Source organism: Pantherophis guttatus, chromosome 7 (genome assembly GCF_059756535.1).
Source record: "Pantherophis guttatus breed Tessera chromosome 7, ASM5975653v1, whole genome shotgun sequence".
Lineage (NCBI taxonomy): Eukaryota > Metazoa > Chordata > Lepidosauria > Squamata > Colubridae > Pantherophis > Pantherophis guttatus.
This window is the reverse complement of record NC_142069.1, coordinates 23,155,736-23,174,952: the sequence shown is the minus strand read 5'-3', so window position 1 is coordinate 23,174,952 and position 19,217 is coordinate 23,155,736. Positions and strand designations below refer to the sequence as shown.

General features: G+C 40.1%; 1 protein-coding gene across 6 annotated transcripts in view; it reads right to left on the bottom strand.

Annotated features, from left to right (window-relative positions):
* Positions 1 to 19,217, bottom strand: part of TBXAS1 (thromboxane A synthase 1) — a 275,226-nt gene that overhangs the window by 197,889 nt on the left and 58,120 nt on the right. For all 6 annotated transcript variants that reach the window (XM_034403670.3, XM_087873777.1, XM_034403666.3 and 3 more), the window contains exon 3: positions 8,154 to 8,247. In XM_034403670.3, coding sequence (XP_034259561.2) covers positions 8,154 to 8,247 — 94 coding nt within the window. The remainder of the gene's footprint in view (positions 1 to 8,153; positions 8,248 to 19,217) is intronic.

Here is a 19,217-nt window from a genome sequence, read left to right as displayed (position 1 = left end):
ATTCCCTTCTTAGTAAATGCAAAGGTCGGCTTGAAATGGAGTTTGTCTGCTTTTTATTAACAGAACCATTGACAGATATTTCTAAGACAGTTTCCTTTGTTTGCTTGCTTGTTTGTTTGTTTGTTTGTTTGTTTGTTTGTTTGTTTGAATAGTGTAGCCTTCAACTTGGGAAATGTCTGAACAGAGGAATTACATGTTTGAGTGTCAATCCAAATATTATTAAAATTAATGCAACATGCACATCCACTTTTTCCTTTCGAAGTACCGGTATTTGCCAAAAATATCAGCAATTGTCTTAAATATAAAAGCCTACATTTAAACAACTGCTGAAAACAATGTCCAAAAGCAAAATAATTATGCCCCTCAACTAAGAGAAAGGAAAAAAACCCAAAGAGCCATTGCCAACATTAAGTTTAGTGGATAAACAGACTAACCTCTTCTGAGCAGCATCCTCAGATGCTCAGGACTTGCCAATGAATTTGAAGACAACCATTAGCCAAAGGCACTTTAAGAAGGCCTCTGCAGGGCAGTCTTAATATTCTAAGAAATGGAACTTCCGGTTCTGCAAAGCCAGCCTAATAATGACAACCTCAGCAAAGCCAGAAGCCCCTAACTCAGTAGCACCTGTCATAAAAACACTAATGAAAATAAATTGATATCTATTTAGCCATATGCTGGAGAGCATATGCATAATACGTTTAGATATCACTAATAAAGTTAAGTCTCAACTAAATTTATTGGCTGACAGATAAAGACTGATCTCAATAGCAAATCAAGGTTGACAGTAATCTTGACTGTACAATTTGGCTCCTTGGGAATTTGTTTTGTGTGATTTTTTTTTTAAAGTTGTCCTTTTTTTTTAAAGTCTTTTGGTCCACAAGAAATTTCAGAAGCATGATCAAAGCAACTCAGAGGCAATCAGGTAGGAAGGCTATGAATAAAGCAGCAATTTTCTAAGCTCTGCAAAAATGACCAAAGAAGGGAACAGAGACTATTCAAGATAAGATTTAACTTCTGATAATTCTCCCTCTTGAGGAATCATGTGACAATTATTCTATTTCACTATATTGTCTAATGCCAGACTGTCTTAATAGGCTGAACTGCTTCCGTTAGATCATGTTGTCACTGGGCATTGGGGGACCATTAATTAACTTCTGACATTAGACCATTTCTATTCATGCATTTTCTTTTATCACACTTGCTTACAATTCTTTTTCAGTTAACTGATTTTTTTAAAAAAAAACTGCTATATTTTTAAGACAATGCTCACTTTAATTGAGTAGACACAAAAGATATATAAAGGATTAATCAGTGACCTGCTTAATAAAAGGTTGAAGAGTCAAAGGATTCCAGTTTAGGATTCCAGTTCATCATCCATTTTTCTACGAGATTCCATTTCATTTCTCATCCCTATCATTTCCAAATCTCTCCAAGAGTCAGTCCTCAGTCTGTGCTGCTAAGCCTTTCTGCAGCAGAAAGCCACAGGAGTTATTGATGAAGTGATATAAAACCCTGTTGACATAACAATATGTTGGATTGAGTCCCACAGCTATTCAATGTGTTTTGCAGCTAGCAGAAATCCGGCTGGCAGACAACATACTCAGGCTGAACTGTTGGTGGATAGCTAATGGCATGTCTACCCTGACTTTCTTGAACCAACCTTTTCTTCCTATCAATATCACCACCTGGGCTAAGAATGCAATAGTGACGATCCAGATTGATCAGATCACATATACATTCCCCATCATGCTGCTATAGAAAGTCATCACTGGTAAATTCACAAGCTAGGTGACATCAACAGTAAGGTATTTTTATACCTTAGCAAGAGATCAGGCTGATAGTCACAACAGGTGGCAATAGCCAGCTAACTTCAGCTGATTTTGAGAACACCTAAGGATTAGACAGTGTTTCCCAAACTTGACCCTTTGAAGATGTATGGACTTCAACTCCCAGAATTCCTCAACCAGGCATACTGGTTGGGGAATTCTGGGAATTGAAGTCCATGCATCTTAAAATAGCCAAGTTTGGGAAACACTGGATTAGAGGAACTGTGAGCCGTAGTGGCGCAGTGGTTAGAGTGCAGTACTGCAGACTACTTCTGCTGACTGCCAGCTGATTCAGGGGTGAAATGCTCCTAATTCGGACCGGATCGCCCGATCCGGTAGCGATGGAGGCAGGTGGTTCGGAGAACCAGTAGCAAAAATCCTTCCGTCCCCCATGCCCAGCTGAGCTGCACAATCATCAGAGGCTTTTTTTTTTACTTTTAAAAGCGTTTTTTCTACAACCTCTTCGGCCGAAAAAATGCTTTTAAAAGTAAAAAAGAAAAGTCTCTGATGATTGCGCGGCTCAGCTGGGATCATCAAAGGCGCTTAAAAGAAAAAAAACCCTTTTTTTCTTTAAATGCCTCTGACGATCCAAGCTGAGTTGCCTGATCGTCGGAGGCATTTAAAAGAAAAAAAGTCTCTGCCGATTAGGTAACTCAGCTGGGATCATCAGAGCCTTTTGAAAGCATTTTTTTACAACCTCTTCGCTGAAGAAGTTGTAGAAAAAATGGTTTAAAAGTTAAAAAAAAATTGGCCACGCCTACCCAGTCACATTACCCCCCCACACCAAGCCACGCCCACAGAACCGGTAGTAACAAATTTTAGATTTCACCCCTGGGCTAACTGCAATTTGGCAGTTCAAATCCCACAAGGCTCAAGGTTGACTCAGCCTTCCATCCTTCCAAGGTGGGTAAAATGAGGACCCAAATTGTTGGAGGCAGTATGCTGACTCTGTAAACCGCTTAGAGAGGGCTATAAAGCACTGTGAAGCGGTATATAAGTCTAAGTGCTATTGATACTGCTAACTGTAACAAAAACACATACACATGGAGGGCACCCTCCATGTTAAGTGAGGTCAACAATAAGACAGTCAGCGATGCAGCATAAACCAAAGAAAAAAAATCAACGACAACTTGTGCACCTCTTTGCTACCTGTTAAATCATGGGAATTAGCATCAATAAGACCAAAGATGAACAGTAATCTCTGCTTACCTTCCTTAGAGAATGTGCAAATTGGACCTAAAGGCGAAGATCAAACAAATGGATTTACCGGCAATTTGAGGAAAAGAGGACATTGGATCATTAAGTCAATATTACTCAGGGAACCACCAAAACCTGGGGATAGCTCTGATTCCAATTACTACAGGCCGTATCTCCCTTACACTATTGTGAGCCAAATAAGATTTTACAATTTTGGTCCATCTGTGGGGAAAAGTGTACCCTTGGTTAGTTAGATAGCTGAATTAGGGTTAATGAAAATAATACCAAAGACTATACAAGTATTCAGACTTATCTAGTAATCAAGGTAGATGTCAAAAAGCAAAAGATGGAAAAATTGAAGTCCAAATCTCGGGCCAAATATTACACCAATGAAATCTGCAGCTCAATTTGGGGGGGGGGGGAATGATTTCTAACATGAATGCATTTGTTAATTATAGGTGTCATCAGATATTTAAAGATACTAGAGAGAAAAGTCCAGATGAGGGTTAGAATCAGGGGGTAGGCTTCAAGGGGTGGGCTTCAAAGATTTTAGCAAGGGGTTCTCTGCCCGGTTGCTGGGTGGGTATGGCCATGTAGGCGTGGCCTAGTCGCCCTCCTGCACCATGGCGGGGGGGGTTGCCCTCCCCAGGCTCCAGAGGCTTTCCTCAAGCCTCCAGGAGGGCGAAAACGGCTTCACCAGGCTCCGAAGACCTTGTAAAGCCGTTTTCGCCCTCCTGGAAACAGGCCAAACTTCCGATAGCCTTCCGGTAGGCCTGTTTTTTGCCCTTCCCAAGCCTTCGCGCACACCCTGCACTCTACCTGCATCCAAAACGGGCCGCGTAGGGACTCCTGGGAGGGGTGGGGCCGGGTGGATGGGGCCAGCCAGGAGTGGGATTTGGGGGTTCTCCGAACTGCACAGAATCTTAGCTAGAGGTTCTCCCGAACCCCTCTGAACCCCCACAGCCCACTCATGATTAGAATCTGCTTTCAAAGCTTAGAAAGCTCATCTCAGGAATATTCTGTCTACAGAATGGATAGGAGACAATGTGGTAAATTTTCTAATACAGGGATCGCCCACCCCCAGTCTGTGAACAGAGGCCAAGCTGTGCAAACAAGCGAAGCCCCATCCGTAGGATGCAGGCAGCATGCAAAACCACGCTTCCTCTAGTCCATGGAAAAACCTCTCTCCACAGAATCGTTCCTGTTGCCCAAAAGGTTCTAATAAATCATTTTGCAAGAGTAAATTGTCCTCCTAATGGTGACTAAATTAAACCATTACTATTACAACACTGGGAAGTATTAGCATAGAGTTGTCACCCTGCTTCCCATTTCCAAAGAGCAACATGGTACTTCCTTGGAAGGATATTTCTGTTACATACTTCATTAACTTCCTGATGGGTAACAGGGCTCTGTGAAGTTTGACCATGACAAAAATCAGAGGGGAAGTTGAATTGTTTTTCAATTAAATCTGACAGTACTGGCAGCGAGAGGCCTCTAATACTGTAGGAGGCAAAGAGAACACATGATACTCTTTCAGAATCTCTGGATGAGGGTGCAGAACGGTGATCAACAGCTTGTAAAATCCATGTGACCAGAAGCAAAAGAAATCTGGTGGAATGTTTGGCAGAATCAGACGTACAATAAACCAAAACAACTGAGCAATTAAATGCATTTTACCTCATGGGAAATAAATGATTTAGAGAAAATGTTCAGAGTTCAACTTTTAGGATTACCTGATTTCTCCTTAACTTGAAAATTATCTTTCACCCAGGAATTTTTAACTTCACAGAATATTATTTTTAGCTAATTAAAATTAAAACTGGCAGACTACCAGTTGAACTTGCCTTAAGAATAGAATAGAATAGAATAGAATAGAATAGAATAGAATAGAATAGAATAGAATAGAATAGAATAGAATAGAATAGAATTCTTTATTGGCCAAGTGTGATGAGTCCTGCTTGGCAGGCACTCACTAAAAGATATAGAAATCCTGAAGAATTAAGATTTATTTTACATTGCTAATGTAGACTAGCATTCATCTTCAAACTAACCTGACTGAGAAGATAAGTGTGTGTGTGTGTGTGTGTGTGTGTGTGTGTGTGTGTGTGTGTTATTTGAATACAGTACAAACAAAATGTGGCAATCAGAAATGAATGCACTGCCTAGTAAAACAGATTTGCAAAATAAACCTTTAATCGAGCAATGTCCAAGAGGGCATGTTGTGACTGCAGCTACTACAATTCTCTGCTCTAGAATCTATTTAGATGTCACAGCAGAGAAACCTACTTTACAGCTTACCCGTCCGTATCGAAATTTGGGAGGGGAAGAAAAGAAAACATTAGTTTTTGTTTTTTCTTCAATGTAAATATCAGGCAAATGGCTAGAAAATACTCCAGTTCCATTCTATTTACTTCTTCACTGTCCAACGCTATTTGTACAAGCGTCTCCTCTCCAAGATATAAGCACTGGTAATATAGTTTTTAAAGTAGGCCAGCATTTTATTTCCGCAACTCGGTCCTACTCTGTATTTGTTTGTCCTGCTTATCAAAGGGAGCTTAATGTGAGATAGAGAATGGGTAATGTCTTCTTTCTCTTTTCCCTGCCCCCTCATCCTCCCAGCAGCTATAAAATAGCTCAGCCCAGCCAGAACCAAAAGCTCAACAAAGCTCCCACATCCCTGCCCCCACCAGCTCCCATCTTCCATTCAACCAAAATGGGCCACTCAGGCAGAGCAGTCCAGGAGTTACAAATAGGCCAGACAGGAATAAACAGAGCAAACAAAGAATATCCTGTCCACTCTGAGAAAAGCTCAAGAAAGTGATGTCTCCATTAAAATTCAAGGCAGGGAAGCTGCACGCACCCTGTCAACAGCTTGGCTAATAAAATGAAAGTTGGGGCGGGGGGGGGGAGGGAAGGCTTATAGAGGAAGAAATAAAAGCTTATGAAGATATGCTGATAAAACCAAAATTATTGCAGCCAATATTTTTACAATATTATAATTTCAGTCATCCGTTGCAACGAAGCAGAGCACAAATTCAAACCACATGCCCCCATCACCACCATTAAGGGACCCCAAGTCCCATTCACTTTTCAAGTACATCCATTTGGTAGCATTCTCAAGATCATTTCTGGGGCTCAGTGGTTTAGCTATGGTTTCTGAGGCTGTATGAGATTTTTTTTTTTTAATTTGATTTATATGCCGCCCTTCTCCGGAGACTCAGGGCGGCTTACAGTGCGTTAAGCAATAGCCTTCATACTTTTGTATATTTTATACAAAGTCAGCTTATTGCCCCCACAAATTGGCTCCTCAATTTACCTACCTAAGAAAGGATGGAAGGCTGAGTCAACCTTGAGCCTGGCAAGATTCGAACTTCCTTTAATTGCAGACAGCTGGTGTTAAATTACAGTGCCTTGTCTGCAGAGCTATCCAGATTATCCAATGTTTGTTGAGATGATTTAAATAAATAACTAGGAGTAGGAGAGGACAACATCTCTGATTTAAGGGGTGGTGTTGAATTTGGGGCCCATCTGAATTGCAAAGCTGAGGAGCCATCCTACTGACATAGAAATGCATTGCTTACCTGATTTGCAAGCTTCTTCCCCAAATGCTGACATTCTAAATGTAAACAAACCACTTCATCTGTTTTGCTCACTTTTGATTAGCACTTGTGTAAAATTAACTGCTGAGGAAGCTTTAAGCAATACTACTTAGAAGTTAATGCAGGTTGCAAGGTTGAGGAGAGAGGCTGTACATATTCCCGTTCCTTATCTCTACCTGTATTCACTTTAAAGTTTAAATAGAACCTATGTACATATATCTTTACATGGGTTGAGCCATTTTGCACAACTTCAACAAGTGTAATACATTAGCCAGAACAGGATCCATTTATTTTAGCTGTATGTTTGAGACACAGAATTAGTGTCTTGGTGTGAATTAATGAAGCATGAATAAGAATGGATATAAAGCACCATCGCCAAATAAGCACAAGAGCACTGATGCTAAGAGAAATAAAAAGGAAGACAGGGAAGTAGATATCTTGTTGAATTATCTCTTCCTGTGAAAGCCATTGAAACAACAGAATATATCTACACCTCTACAATTCAGAAATTAGAATAACCTCATTGAAATTCTGACGTTCCAGCTGATTTTTCAGTCTGGATTATTGCGATACTTGTAAGTAAACAATGTAAACTATAAGGTGGTCAAAAAGCAGGATAAATAGGGTTTCCTTAAAGGTAAAGTTAAAGGTTCCCCTCGCACATATGTGTTAACCTGTTTCCCCCAAAATAAGGCATCCCCTGATAATAAGCCCAATAGGGCTTTTGAGCGCATGGCAATAAAGCCAAGCGCTTACTTCAGGGTTCAAAAAAATATAAGGAAGTCGTTCCCGACTCTAGGGGGCGGTGCTCATCTCCGTTTCAAAGCCGAAGAGCCAGCGCTGTCCGAAGACGTCTCCGTGGTCACGTGGCCAGCATGACTAAATAGCAAAGGCGCACGGAACACTGTTACCTTCCCACCAAAGGTGGTCCCTATTTTTCTATTTGCATTTTTTACGTCCTTTCGAACTGCAAGGTTGGCAGAAGCTGGGACAAGTAACGAAAGCTCACCCCGTTATGCGGCACTAGGGATTCGAACCACTGAACTGCCGACTTTTCGATCGACAAGCTCAGCGTCTTAGCCACTGAGCCACTGCGTCCCTATAGGGTTTCTTTAATAATGTCTAAATTCAATCATTCATTCAATCAGTCAATCAATCATTTTTATTTATTATTACATTTCTGTACTATCTCCTGGGGGGGGATGTGAAATGTTTTTTAAAATGTAAGAGGAGACAAGAAATTAAAATTACTTAAAAGGCAAAGGGAGGGATTTCAGGGGACTAATCAGCCCCAGGGCTTCATGCTCCCTTGGGCTCCTCACATGAGGCCAAAGAGCCATGTCTTAACTCCGTTTCAGAAGTCCAAAAAAGTGAGGGCCTGTCTCACCTCCAAGGGAAGAATATTCCCTAGGGTGGAGGTGAAGGCAGAGAAGGATCTTTTCCTAGATCCTACCAGTTGGAATTCTTTAACTCACAGGGTCTGCAAAATATTTTTCCTGCCTGACCAAATGCAAATCAAAAGATTTCTTACCTCATGAAAATATAGCAGATTTCCAATGAAAGGCAAAGGTGGAGGATGACGAACTCCCACTTTATCAAGCCTGGAGAATGAAGAGGTGGTATGCCTGGATTTAAAAAAAAAGTGAAAAGGTTTTCACAGGGTTTTCAGAGTTGGAGAATAAGGCTCAGAATTCAGGTGAGAGGATAGCTGTGAAGCCCAAATGGCGCAGCAATCATAAGAAACTCCCACAGCCACTTGCAGTGCAAGATGGGATTGGAACCTTTCGTTCCATTTTTATTCTCAAATTTGTGATTGATTTACTTCAGAAAGGCTGTTGAGTCAAGCTCTAGATCAGGGGTGTCAAACTCATATCGTCACGACGGTGTCACGTGACGTATTGGAACTTTTTCCCTTTTGCTAAATTAGATGTGGGTGTGGCCAGCGTGTGATGCATCCGGCCCGTGGGCCGGGAGTTTGACAGCCCTGCTCTAGATACATGAAATAAAATCAGATTCTCAGTCTTCAGTAGTCTTAGATCGCCCCAATACTAATAATGGCCTTGGTAGATTCTTTCTATCATACAACATTGTGAAATCCAACCCTATTGATCTTACTAGATCAGCCTTCTGGTGTCTGATGAATAATTTTGATTATGGCCTTCGTGGGCCATGCAAGCTGTAGATTTATGGAAATTATCATCTAACACAGCTGGAGAATGCTACACAGAGAAAGTCATTTTAGATGCCTTCAGTACAACTCAACAAGATCTGATGTTTATTTATGGAATTGCTTGCTTGCTTTCCAACATTTCTATCTAGTGCTGGCAAAGACACCTCAGGAGACAGTAATGGGAAAAATTAACTACTCTTTTTCCTTCATGGTATAATAGGAAATTCTGCTTTATATAACTTAACATTTTTCCTGGTACCATTAAAGCAGAGACAGGCAATCTGGTGGGAGAACATGAGCTATTCTGTGACAGGACACAACAACAAAAAACCACAGTGAGCAAGGAGGTGATTTACAGTGAAAATGGGATTTCCTATAAATACTTTCATAAAATTAGTTTTCTTCAATTTTGTGAGGAAGCAGAAACAAGTGCTGGCTGGTACTCCAAGCAGATGAGGATGGTTTTCCCATCATTGCTAAGTTTCAGATTCTTCTAGTAGTTTTCTCATAGAAGAGAGTTATTGCTCTACAACTCTTTCTGTTAGCTCACATTATCAGAAAACTATTCAACGGGTGTAAGAAAGGACAGGCCAGACAAAGGCTTCAAAGCTGCTCGTAGCCCTACAAGCTTTGAGTAGGGTACTATAGATACCATCCAAAGGTCACCAAGAAATTGTCATTTTTAATATGACAGAAATTAAATATAGAAATTAAATTGTTATTAAATACAATAGATGCAAATTTGAGGGGTTAATCAATCATCAATCAATTATTTAATCAATAATCAATCCAGCAGTGAACTCCAACTTCTCTTTCTCTTCCTTTGCATCCCCCTCCTCCTCTTTCTCCTCCTCCTCCTCCTCTTCATATTCCCCAAGCTCTGCAAAGCTGGATCAGCTACATGCAACCTTCAACATTGTACAGCTGCACCAGATGTGCTTTGACTACTGCTACTGCTCAGATATTAATCCAAGTTAAAACATAGTTGGAAGATGAAATATGGGATTTTGCATTAGCAGATGAATAAGTGTTGAATAAGGCAGGTTGTAGTGCTTGCAAATCCCCATCAACTGGATTTCAAGAAGTTTTCATATTACAGAACATGTGTAAGGAGTAGTAATTTTGAAGTTTAAGAAACGATTGAGTAGATCCTAGCTAAATATGTATCCTGATGAAAGCAAATATTAGTCAATGTTAGTACCCTAAAAAGCAAATTCAATAGGCATAATTTTCTTATTTTACTGAAGCTAGGGACACATATGATTTTACACATTACTTGTCTTAAACATGTTGTAGAGATCAATTCATCCATAATATTAGATATAAACCATGGTTTATAAATCATATTATGACATAGCATAGAATGTGAGATTAGTCTCTGTTTACGACCCTTCTTTCTTTTGGTCTTCTGGTTGACAATGACAGAAATGTCACTTTTCCATAAATCACAAAGCAATGGGTTATGAATCACTCTGTTGACTGTTCAAATTTACCAGTCAACAGTAATATGTGGCAAAATCTGGGACAAATGTTTCACCAAAGCTACAAAGATATTTGCTACACACCAGCCAGTGGATGATATATATTAAGGTGCCCCCCCTCATTCTATCCAGTGTGTCCTAATTAATTCACTGTCAGCCATAAGAAGTCCTGTGACTAAAAAAATGATAATTATTTATTTATTTATATCATGCAGAAAATTTACCAGGTACTAAATAACATCAAAATAACATCACAAATATATTTTTACACTTTCTTCAATCTCTGACAGAGGGAAACAGATACACTTGCTTGCTGTATATTTAGTGAAACAAAGAATGGAATGGAATGGAATGGAATGGAATGGAAGGAGTGGAGTGGAGTGGAGTGGAGTGGAGGGGCGGGGCGGGGCAGGGCGGGGAATAGAATAGAATAGAATAGAATAGAATAGAATAGAATAGAATAGAATAGAATAGAATAGAATAGAATAGAATTTTTATTGGCCGGGTGTGATTGGATACACAAGGAATTTGTAATTAGTAATGAATTAGTAATTTATTATTATTATTATTATTATTATTATTATTATTATTATTATTCACTGGAAATTGTGCCAGAAGTTTGGATTTGAGTACAGCAAAAACCACTGGGAACATCAGGTTGAGAAAGTTTTAGAGAATGAGAAACTCAAGATATTGTGGGACTTTAGGATTCAGACTGACAGGCACTTGGTCCACAACACACCTGAAATAACAATAGTTGAAAAGAAAAAAGTATGGTTCATTGACATACTTTGTGGTGATGCACGGATTGAAGATAAGCAGCAAGAAAAAAATCACAAAGTACCGGGATTTGCAAATTGAAGTTGAGCGACTGTGGAAAAAGAAATCGTGTGTTGTCCCAATTGTAATTGGAGCCCTTGGAGCAATACCCAAAGGGCTACCCCGCTATTTAGAAATTCTAAATTTGCCGGACTTGAACATTTTGACTCTACAAAAAACCACCTTACTCGGAACAGCTTATATCCTCCGACGATACCTTAACAGTTCCTAGGTCCTTGGTTAGGACTCGAGCTGCTGAGCTATTAACCAGCCTCAAAGGCTGTGAATCTCACTAAAGATTAACCAATAATAATAATAATAATAATTTTATTTCTATACTGCCCTTCTCCCGAAGGACTCAGGGCGGTGTACAGCCTGATTAAAAGCACAAAGACAAACAAAATTTAAAAATAATTAAAATTATTAAATAATTGGCTCAATTATAAAACCCCCAAATTTAAAATCCCACATTTAAAACCAATTAAAATCTTTACATTGATAGCCCGGCCTGGCGGAACAACAAGGTTTTGAGGGCACAGCGAAATACACGGAGATCAGAGATCTTACGCATTTCTGGGAGCAGTTCATTCCAAAGGGCAAGGGCTCCCACAGAGAAGGCCCTCCCCCTGGGTGTCGCCAGCCAACATAATTTGGCCAATGGCACCCTGAGGAGACCCTCTCTGTGGGAGCGGACTGGCCGGTGGGAGGCTACTGGTGGCAGAAGACGGTCTCGAAGGTACCCAGGTCCAATGCCATGGAGCGCTTTAAAGGTGGTAACCAACACCTTGAATCGCACCCGGAAGACCACTGGGAGCCAGTGCAGCTCGCGCAGGAGGGGTGTCACGTGGGCACAACGAGTTGCACCCATAACCATTACCATAGTAATGAGAATTAGTATTGAGGAAACCATAATGAGCTAGCCACGATTATAACACGCTCCAAGGAATTTCTCCACTAACAATATCTAGCTATACCTTACTGATACTAAAGCATGTTTAGTATTATCTTTCGAAAAGTCTATATATTTTGGCAGATATCAATCTCATTCTTGAATATTAAAGATAAGTGAAATTGCTGAACCCACTGTCAACCATAGTCTGAACTTAACAGTGATTGTCACATGGTAGCAGAATTACAGGGTGATCTTCCCTTCTTAGGGATTAATCCGTTAATGACTAACACTGAATATACAGATAGTCCTCGACTTACGACCACAATTGAGCCCAAAATGTATGTTGTTAAGTGAGACATTTACTCATTTGTTAAGTGAGTTTTACCCCATTTTATGACCTTTCTTGCCGCAGTGGTTAAAAGAATCACTGCAATTGATAAGTTAGTAACAGGGTTGTTAAATGAATCTGGCTTCCCCTTTGATTTTGCTTGTCGAAAGGTTGCCAAAGGTGATCACATGACCCTGGGACACTGCAACGGTCATAAGTATGAGTCAGTTGCCAAGCATCTGAATTTTGATCACATGACTATGGAGATGCTGCAACAGTCGTTAAGTGTGAAAAATAGTCATAAGTTCCTTTTTTCAGTGCAATTGTAATTAAATGAACTGTTATAAATAAGTCAAGTGCTAATTCACATGTTGCAATGATGTGAATAAACAATTATACCATAAACCATGAACCATGGTTCTATAAATCATCGTTTATAAACAGTGGTTCATATAACATGCAAAACTATAGCCAAACATACCATATCATGGCTTAGTGCAACTAAGTGGCCTTATTTGGCAAAATGGATGATATTATATAATACAAGAAGGAAAAGTCTACTACTATTTTATTTTATTTTTTTGACAAAAAATGGGCAGATTAATATTTTGAAAAGATAATATTAGGGCAAATTGAAACAAAAAAAACATGTAAATTGTATATAAAAGGAGGGCTTTTCTAATTGTCTTAAAAGATGTTACATTCATCCTGTTTTTTAAAAAATAGAAATTTTACAAAAAGTGACAATATGGTGGAAGTTGCAATTCTGAAATAGACCAACTTTAAATTGATTTGATATCTCTGAGTCCAGATATCACAGCCCAATTCCCCAAACGAAATCTCCTAATCACATGTACAGAAGGAACATAACATACAATTTTTTCTTGATGAGTTCTGGATATGTACTTTCTCTTGCTTTGTACGCTCTTAACTCAGGCAGAAGCACAGGAAATTCATTCTGCCTTTGAAATGTGATATTTCTAAAAACGTTTCAATGCAATTTCAACTAAGCAGCAGAAAATTTCATAACACTTTTTCATCATATAATTACATGTCTTAATTATATAATTTGATGTCTTAATTGCATAATTAAAAGGACATGATGTTTCAGCTTAATTAGACATCTTAATTATTATGCAAGATCATATGCTAGCATTGCGATCCCCTTTGCAAATGTAAAACAAGTGCTTCTAGATATAACTTCAGCCATTTTGAGATGTCAATAGGATGAATGAATTTTGATCTGAATACACTGAGACACATGAGAAGCAGATGGAAGCAACTACCCTATTGTACCATTAATATTATTTGCATTAAAATGAGTAAGATGAGCCACTAACTCTTCCACCTTTTAGAAACAGCATAGAGGTATCCCTTGTTAATCATTTGAGATATGGTTACAGTCTCAATAAAACTATCCAACTTCTCAAAGATTCATAAGAGAATTGTGCTCGTATGTTGTCTGTCACACATTCAAGCATCCAGCCCTTTGGTACTCCATATGCTCACCATTTCACAGTTGACAAGTCAGTATACACCAGTCTGTTTTATATACCGGGCAAAAAAAGATGATACAAGTTATAATAGTGAATAATAACATGCAGCGTGCAAGAAGAGAATGGCTCAGACTGATAAAATCTAAACAAAGAGAAATAAAGACTTCTAGAAATTGCAATATATGGGGTAGTCCTTGACTTCTGACCACAATTGAGCCCAAAATTTCTGTTGCTAAGTGAGACATCTGTTAAGTGAATTTTGCCCATTTTACGACCTTTCTTGCCAAAGTTGTTAAGGGAATCTTGCAGTTGTTAAAATTAGTAACATGGTTGCGAAGTGAATCTGGTTTTCCCACTGACTTTGCTTGTCAGAAGGTCACAAAGAGCGATCACCAGTGATGGGTTGCCCCCGGTTCGCAACAGTTCTATAGAACCGGTAGTAAAACCGGCAGGAGGCTCCACCCACCGACCCCGACATCATCAAAATGCTATTGCGCATGACCCCAGGACACTACAATGGTCATAAAGGTGAGTCAGTTCCCAAGCATCTAAATTTTGATCACGTTACCATGGGGATGGGATGCCGCAAGAGTTTGAAAAACAGTCACAACAGTGACTTTTTTCAGAGCTGTTGTAACGGTCACTAAATGAACTGTTGTAAGTCAAGGACTACCTGTAATTGATAAAGGAGGGCTCTATGCTTGCCCAGTGTGAAATTTCTGTCAGGTACTCATTGGGCATGTAAGATCTGTAGATCTAATTCTAATTCCAGATCTGTAGATCTAATTCTGAAAAGATTTGTATTATATGCAGGCATCTTCAACACTATTCTTAGATTCTCTGACTAGCAAAGGGGATCAATCTCTAAGATGGCAGAATTTGGAATATCATTCAGGTTTAATCTTATGTTGAAATCCCTGACTATAACACCATAAGCAGATGGGGAGCATAGCCGAAGACTATTAATGTGGGATTTCCACTTTTGACCAGGTTTCTATGATTCCAGATCAAGATAATATTATGTGGCATATAAAAATTTACTAGAAACAAATTCTGATGACTGACTGAAATATGGATGTTCAGATCTGCACAAAATTGTGTCCTGTTCCAAGGGCTGCTAGCATTTATCACCCAAAATATGCAAATCACTAGCTTCAGTCTCTTTAAATAAAAGAATTTTTAACTGGGTTATATAACTTGTGAATGCAGGTTCTCATCCAGCTATTTCCAGGAGAGCAGTAACAATAATTCACGTAATATTATAAGTAAACTGGATTTTTTTAGGAACAAAAAAGGTAGAAACTGATATGTTATGCCAGGCCTTGAGCCACCAACAAGAGAATCCAGCACCCTTGAAAAGCAGTTGGATTCTCACTTCACTCCCATGCGCGCCAAACTCGCGCTTCCACGCATGCACATTACAATCGAAAGTTACCTTCTACTGAATCCAGAGTTAGTAAAACAGCTGAGGCGCGGCAATCCGCTCTGCTGTGCCTATCACCTGGGCTTAAAACAAAAGAAATATAGGTAGGTTATAGCGCAGGGGCGGGCGGACAGGCCCTTCTGATCGTCGGAGCGAACCAGTTCACTCTCAGCTGATCGTTGATGCTACCGGTACGCCCAAACCTGTCAGAACCGGCTGAATCCCACCCCTGCTATCCGGTCTTTTCTTAAAAACCTCCAGTGATGAAGCACTTACAACTTCTAAAGGCAAGTTGTTCCACTGGTTAATTGTCCTCACTGTTACGTTTTTCCTTAATTCCAGGTTGCTTCTCTCCTTGATTAGTTTCCATCCATTGTTTCTTGGCTTGCCTTCTGGTGCTTTGGAAAATAAGTTGACCCCTCTCTTCTTTGTGGCAGCCCTTCAAATACTGGAATACTGCTACCATGTCACCCCTAGTCCTTCTTTTCTCTAGACTGGCCATGCTTAATTCCTGAAACCGTTCCTCATATGTTTTAGTCTCCAGGCCTGTACTCTAACTTGTACTTGTATTTTTGGTTTTTCCTGTCTAGGTGTAAAACCTTGCTTTTCTCCACATTAAATTTCATATTGTTGGATAGGGCCCGTTGTTCAAATCTGCCATGATCTTTTCGGATCCTGAGCTTGTCTTCTAGAGTGTTGGCTATTCCTGCCAGCTTAGTGTCATCTGCAAATTTGATGAATTCCCCTTCCATTCTCTCATCTAAGTCATTTATGAAGATATTGAAGAGGACTCATATAACTCACACAAACTCACATAAGACTTTGGGCAAGATCCCCGTATCTTGTGAGAATGTATTTATTTATTTGTTTATTTATTTATTGTGAGACCATATTGTTAACTTTTGGTATGAGAGTTTCAAGAGGTCCACTGAAGTCAGTGATTCATAATAAAGCAGTCTTTCTTCAGGAACTTGTTACTTAGATATATATTTACAAGATATCAGCTAACGCAGGAAGCAGAATGACTACAATCCATTCAAAAGAAAAGGATTTTGCGAACATATTTCAAATTAGGAATTTCAAAAAAAAAAAAACTTCAAGCTAACTTCCAGCTGTTTTTCTCTTGTAACATCAATTTGATTTTCAAATATGCAGCTTATTGGAGAATAGTGATTTCTGGAAGTCAGCCACTGTTTTTCACTCTGAAGACATAATTCTGCATCTTCTCCAACAACACCATTTATGTTATCTGTATAGTAAGAGCCTTCTCTAACTTGGCTGCTCCAGATTTACACCAGCCCTGTTCTCTCTCACATTAAACAACTGACAGAACATGACATATAAACTGCTTATCTAAAACTTGATTGAGAATGCCAGAATCTATTGCTATTGCTTCCTCATTTTGGGTCATATTTAAACACAGCTCAGCTTTACATCAATCTGACAATGGGGAAAAAAAGCTATTCTGGCATTTCTCAAAAAAAAAATGACATAAGCTTAAGTCTCTATGAAGCTTACCATGAATCTGTTTCATGTTTCTTTGGAAAAGAAATGGATGTTTTCTAGGAAGAATGCCAAAGGCCACCCAGTTTGACCCCTGCACATGCTTACCTATTTCAGATACCTTCCTATATTTTGTGACTGTTTTATTAGGGGTGTCAAACTTCATTTCACTGAGGGCCGCATCAGGGTTGTGTTTGACCTGGGGAGGGGCAGAGTGGGGGTGGCCAGCTTGACATCACTCGTTTCGACGCCTGTAGTAGCCCGAGCGCTCTGCCAGAGAAAATGGCTCTAAGCTCCATTTTTGGCTGTGACGGCTTCCTGCAACCCTCTGTCAGTAAAAATGGACCTTAGGAGGGCTGCGTGTGGACCTTCCAAGCTCCGTTTTCACTGGCAGAGACACTCCTTTGTTGTTTCCAGGGCGGCCCCACGGGCCAGATCTAAGCACCCCGCAGGCCGGATCCGGCCCCCAGCCCTTGAGTTTCACACCCCTGGGCTAATCCATCAGTTTACTGTGTTGACTGCAGGTCATAACAAATAATGTGCTTTAATACTATCCTGCTTGATACTGCATGAGCCTCTGGAACACTTGGGGGCAATCTGTGGTCATTGTCCATCTCCACTACAGTCTGTGGAGACATACACTTGTAGCCACCCAGCAGGTAAGACTGCAGTGGAGAACTGGATATTGCCTCACCAGAGGAACAGCAACCTGGAGCAGGGCAGGCTCAAATTTGCTCTTCCTTTAATTTTCCAGGTAATATCAATAAGCAGCCCTCCACCAAATATTTGGCCAGCACCCCAATACATTGGGGCTAATGTAGGACCCTGGAGGATACCAGGAATTCAAACCACGGAGCTTTCTTCCCCTTCCCAGCAATTGTGTTAAGGATCGTTGTTGAAGGGCTAGTAGGCTGCTTCCCACAAAATGGCGGTAGGTTTAAATTAAGGAAGAGCCAAAATTTCTCTCTAGTTTTATTGCTCTGATTCAAGCAACCTGAACCAATAGGATCGAAGTATTTGCAGAATCAATAGGATCTGCCAATTGGATCAAAGTGTTACTAACAGCGGTTATGGCTGAGATCACACAATATCAATACCCATGCATTTTGGTTTAGCTTAATGCAGGGCTGTCAAATTCCTGGCCCGTGGGCTGGATGCACTACAAGCTGGCCACGCCCATGCCTGGTTTAGCGAAGGGGAAAAGAGTCCCGATATGTCACGTGACACCACCCTGATGACATGAGTTTGACACCCCTGGCTTAATGCATAAACCCACAACATTTAGCAACTGCTTGAAGTTACGACTATGCTGAAATAATGATGCAAACACCCCATCTTCAAAGTTATGGCTATTGCAGGGCCAGGGCTTGTGGAGAGCAGGACAGCCAAAAGGGCAGAAATGGGGGAAGACAGGCGGCTGGGGGGAGTTGAAGTAGAAATGAGAGCAGCAGAGCAGGAAAAGTGTGACAGCCTAACACTTACAGCTGACATTACTAAAACTACTAAGTGGTATGGTTGCATGATGTTTCATCAATGACTGCAATGCTTAGAGATGGTCATTATTGGTCAGGTCCCAATTCTGGTCATTATGCGAGGACTACCTATATTATTTTACGGGACCGCCTTCTGTCACCAATTGCCTCCCACCGGCCAGTTCGCTCCCACAGAGACGGCCTCCTCAGGGTGCCGTCGGCCAGACAATGTCAGCTGGCGACCCCCAGGGGGAAAGCCTTCTCTGTGGTGGCACCTACCCTCTGGAACAATCTACACCCAGAGATATGAGTGATCCCAGACCTCCGGACTTTTCGTCGGGCCCTTAAAACCTATTTTTTTCAGTTAGCCGGGCTGTCCTGATTTTATGGTGGGTTTTTAAAATTTGATATTGGTTTTAATTGGAATGTTTTAAATTATGGGCCAAATTTTATTTAATTATTTTAAATCTATTTTAACTTTTGTGTACAAATGTTTTACTTTGGCTGTTCACCACCCTGAGTCCGAAAGGAGAAGGGCGGTACAGAAATCTGAAAAATAAATAAATAAATAAATAAAATTATTTTGCATTTTCTTTACACCATTAACATTAGCAGCAGATTTTAGGACACAAAAATATCCTCCAAATAGAAATCAGAATAAAGGTTTGCTTTTTTAAACAACTTCTGCAAAGTTTATGTGAGGAGGATGAAGTATGAAAATTTTCTCCCTTGCTCTGCAGGGGCACCCCTCAATTTTTTGCTCAATCTTTCACAAAGGTTACTGCTAAAATTAGTTTCCTAATCAATCACAATTTCCTTTCTTCAGTAAAGACTGGTTCCTTGCATCTTTTTAATGTCTTGTTTTTCTCCTACAGCCCGAAATCTCTTGTTATAATGAAAAAAAATCCAGGAATTGCCATCAAGGGAGACGTCACCGGAAACATGGTAGTCAAAATGTTTTCCTCAAAGACGGCAGATAAAAAGAGATTTTTTCAGTTATGGCTGCTGGCA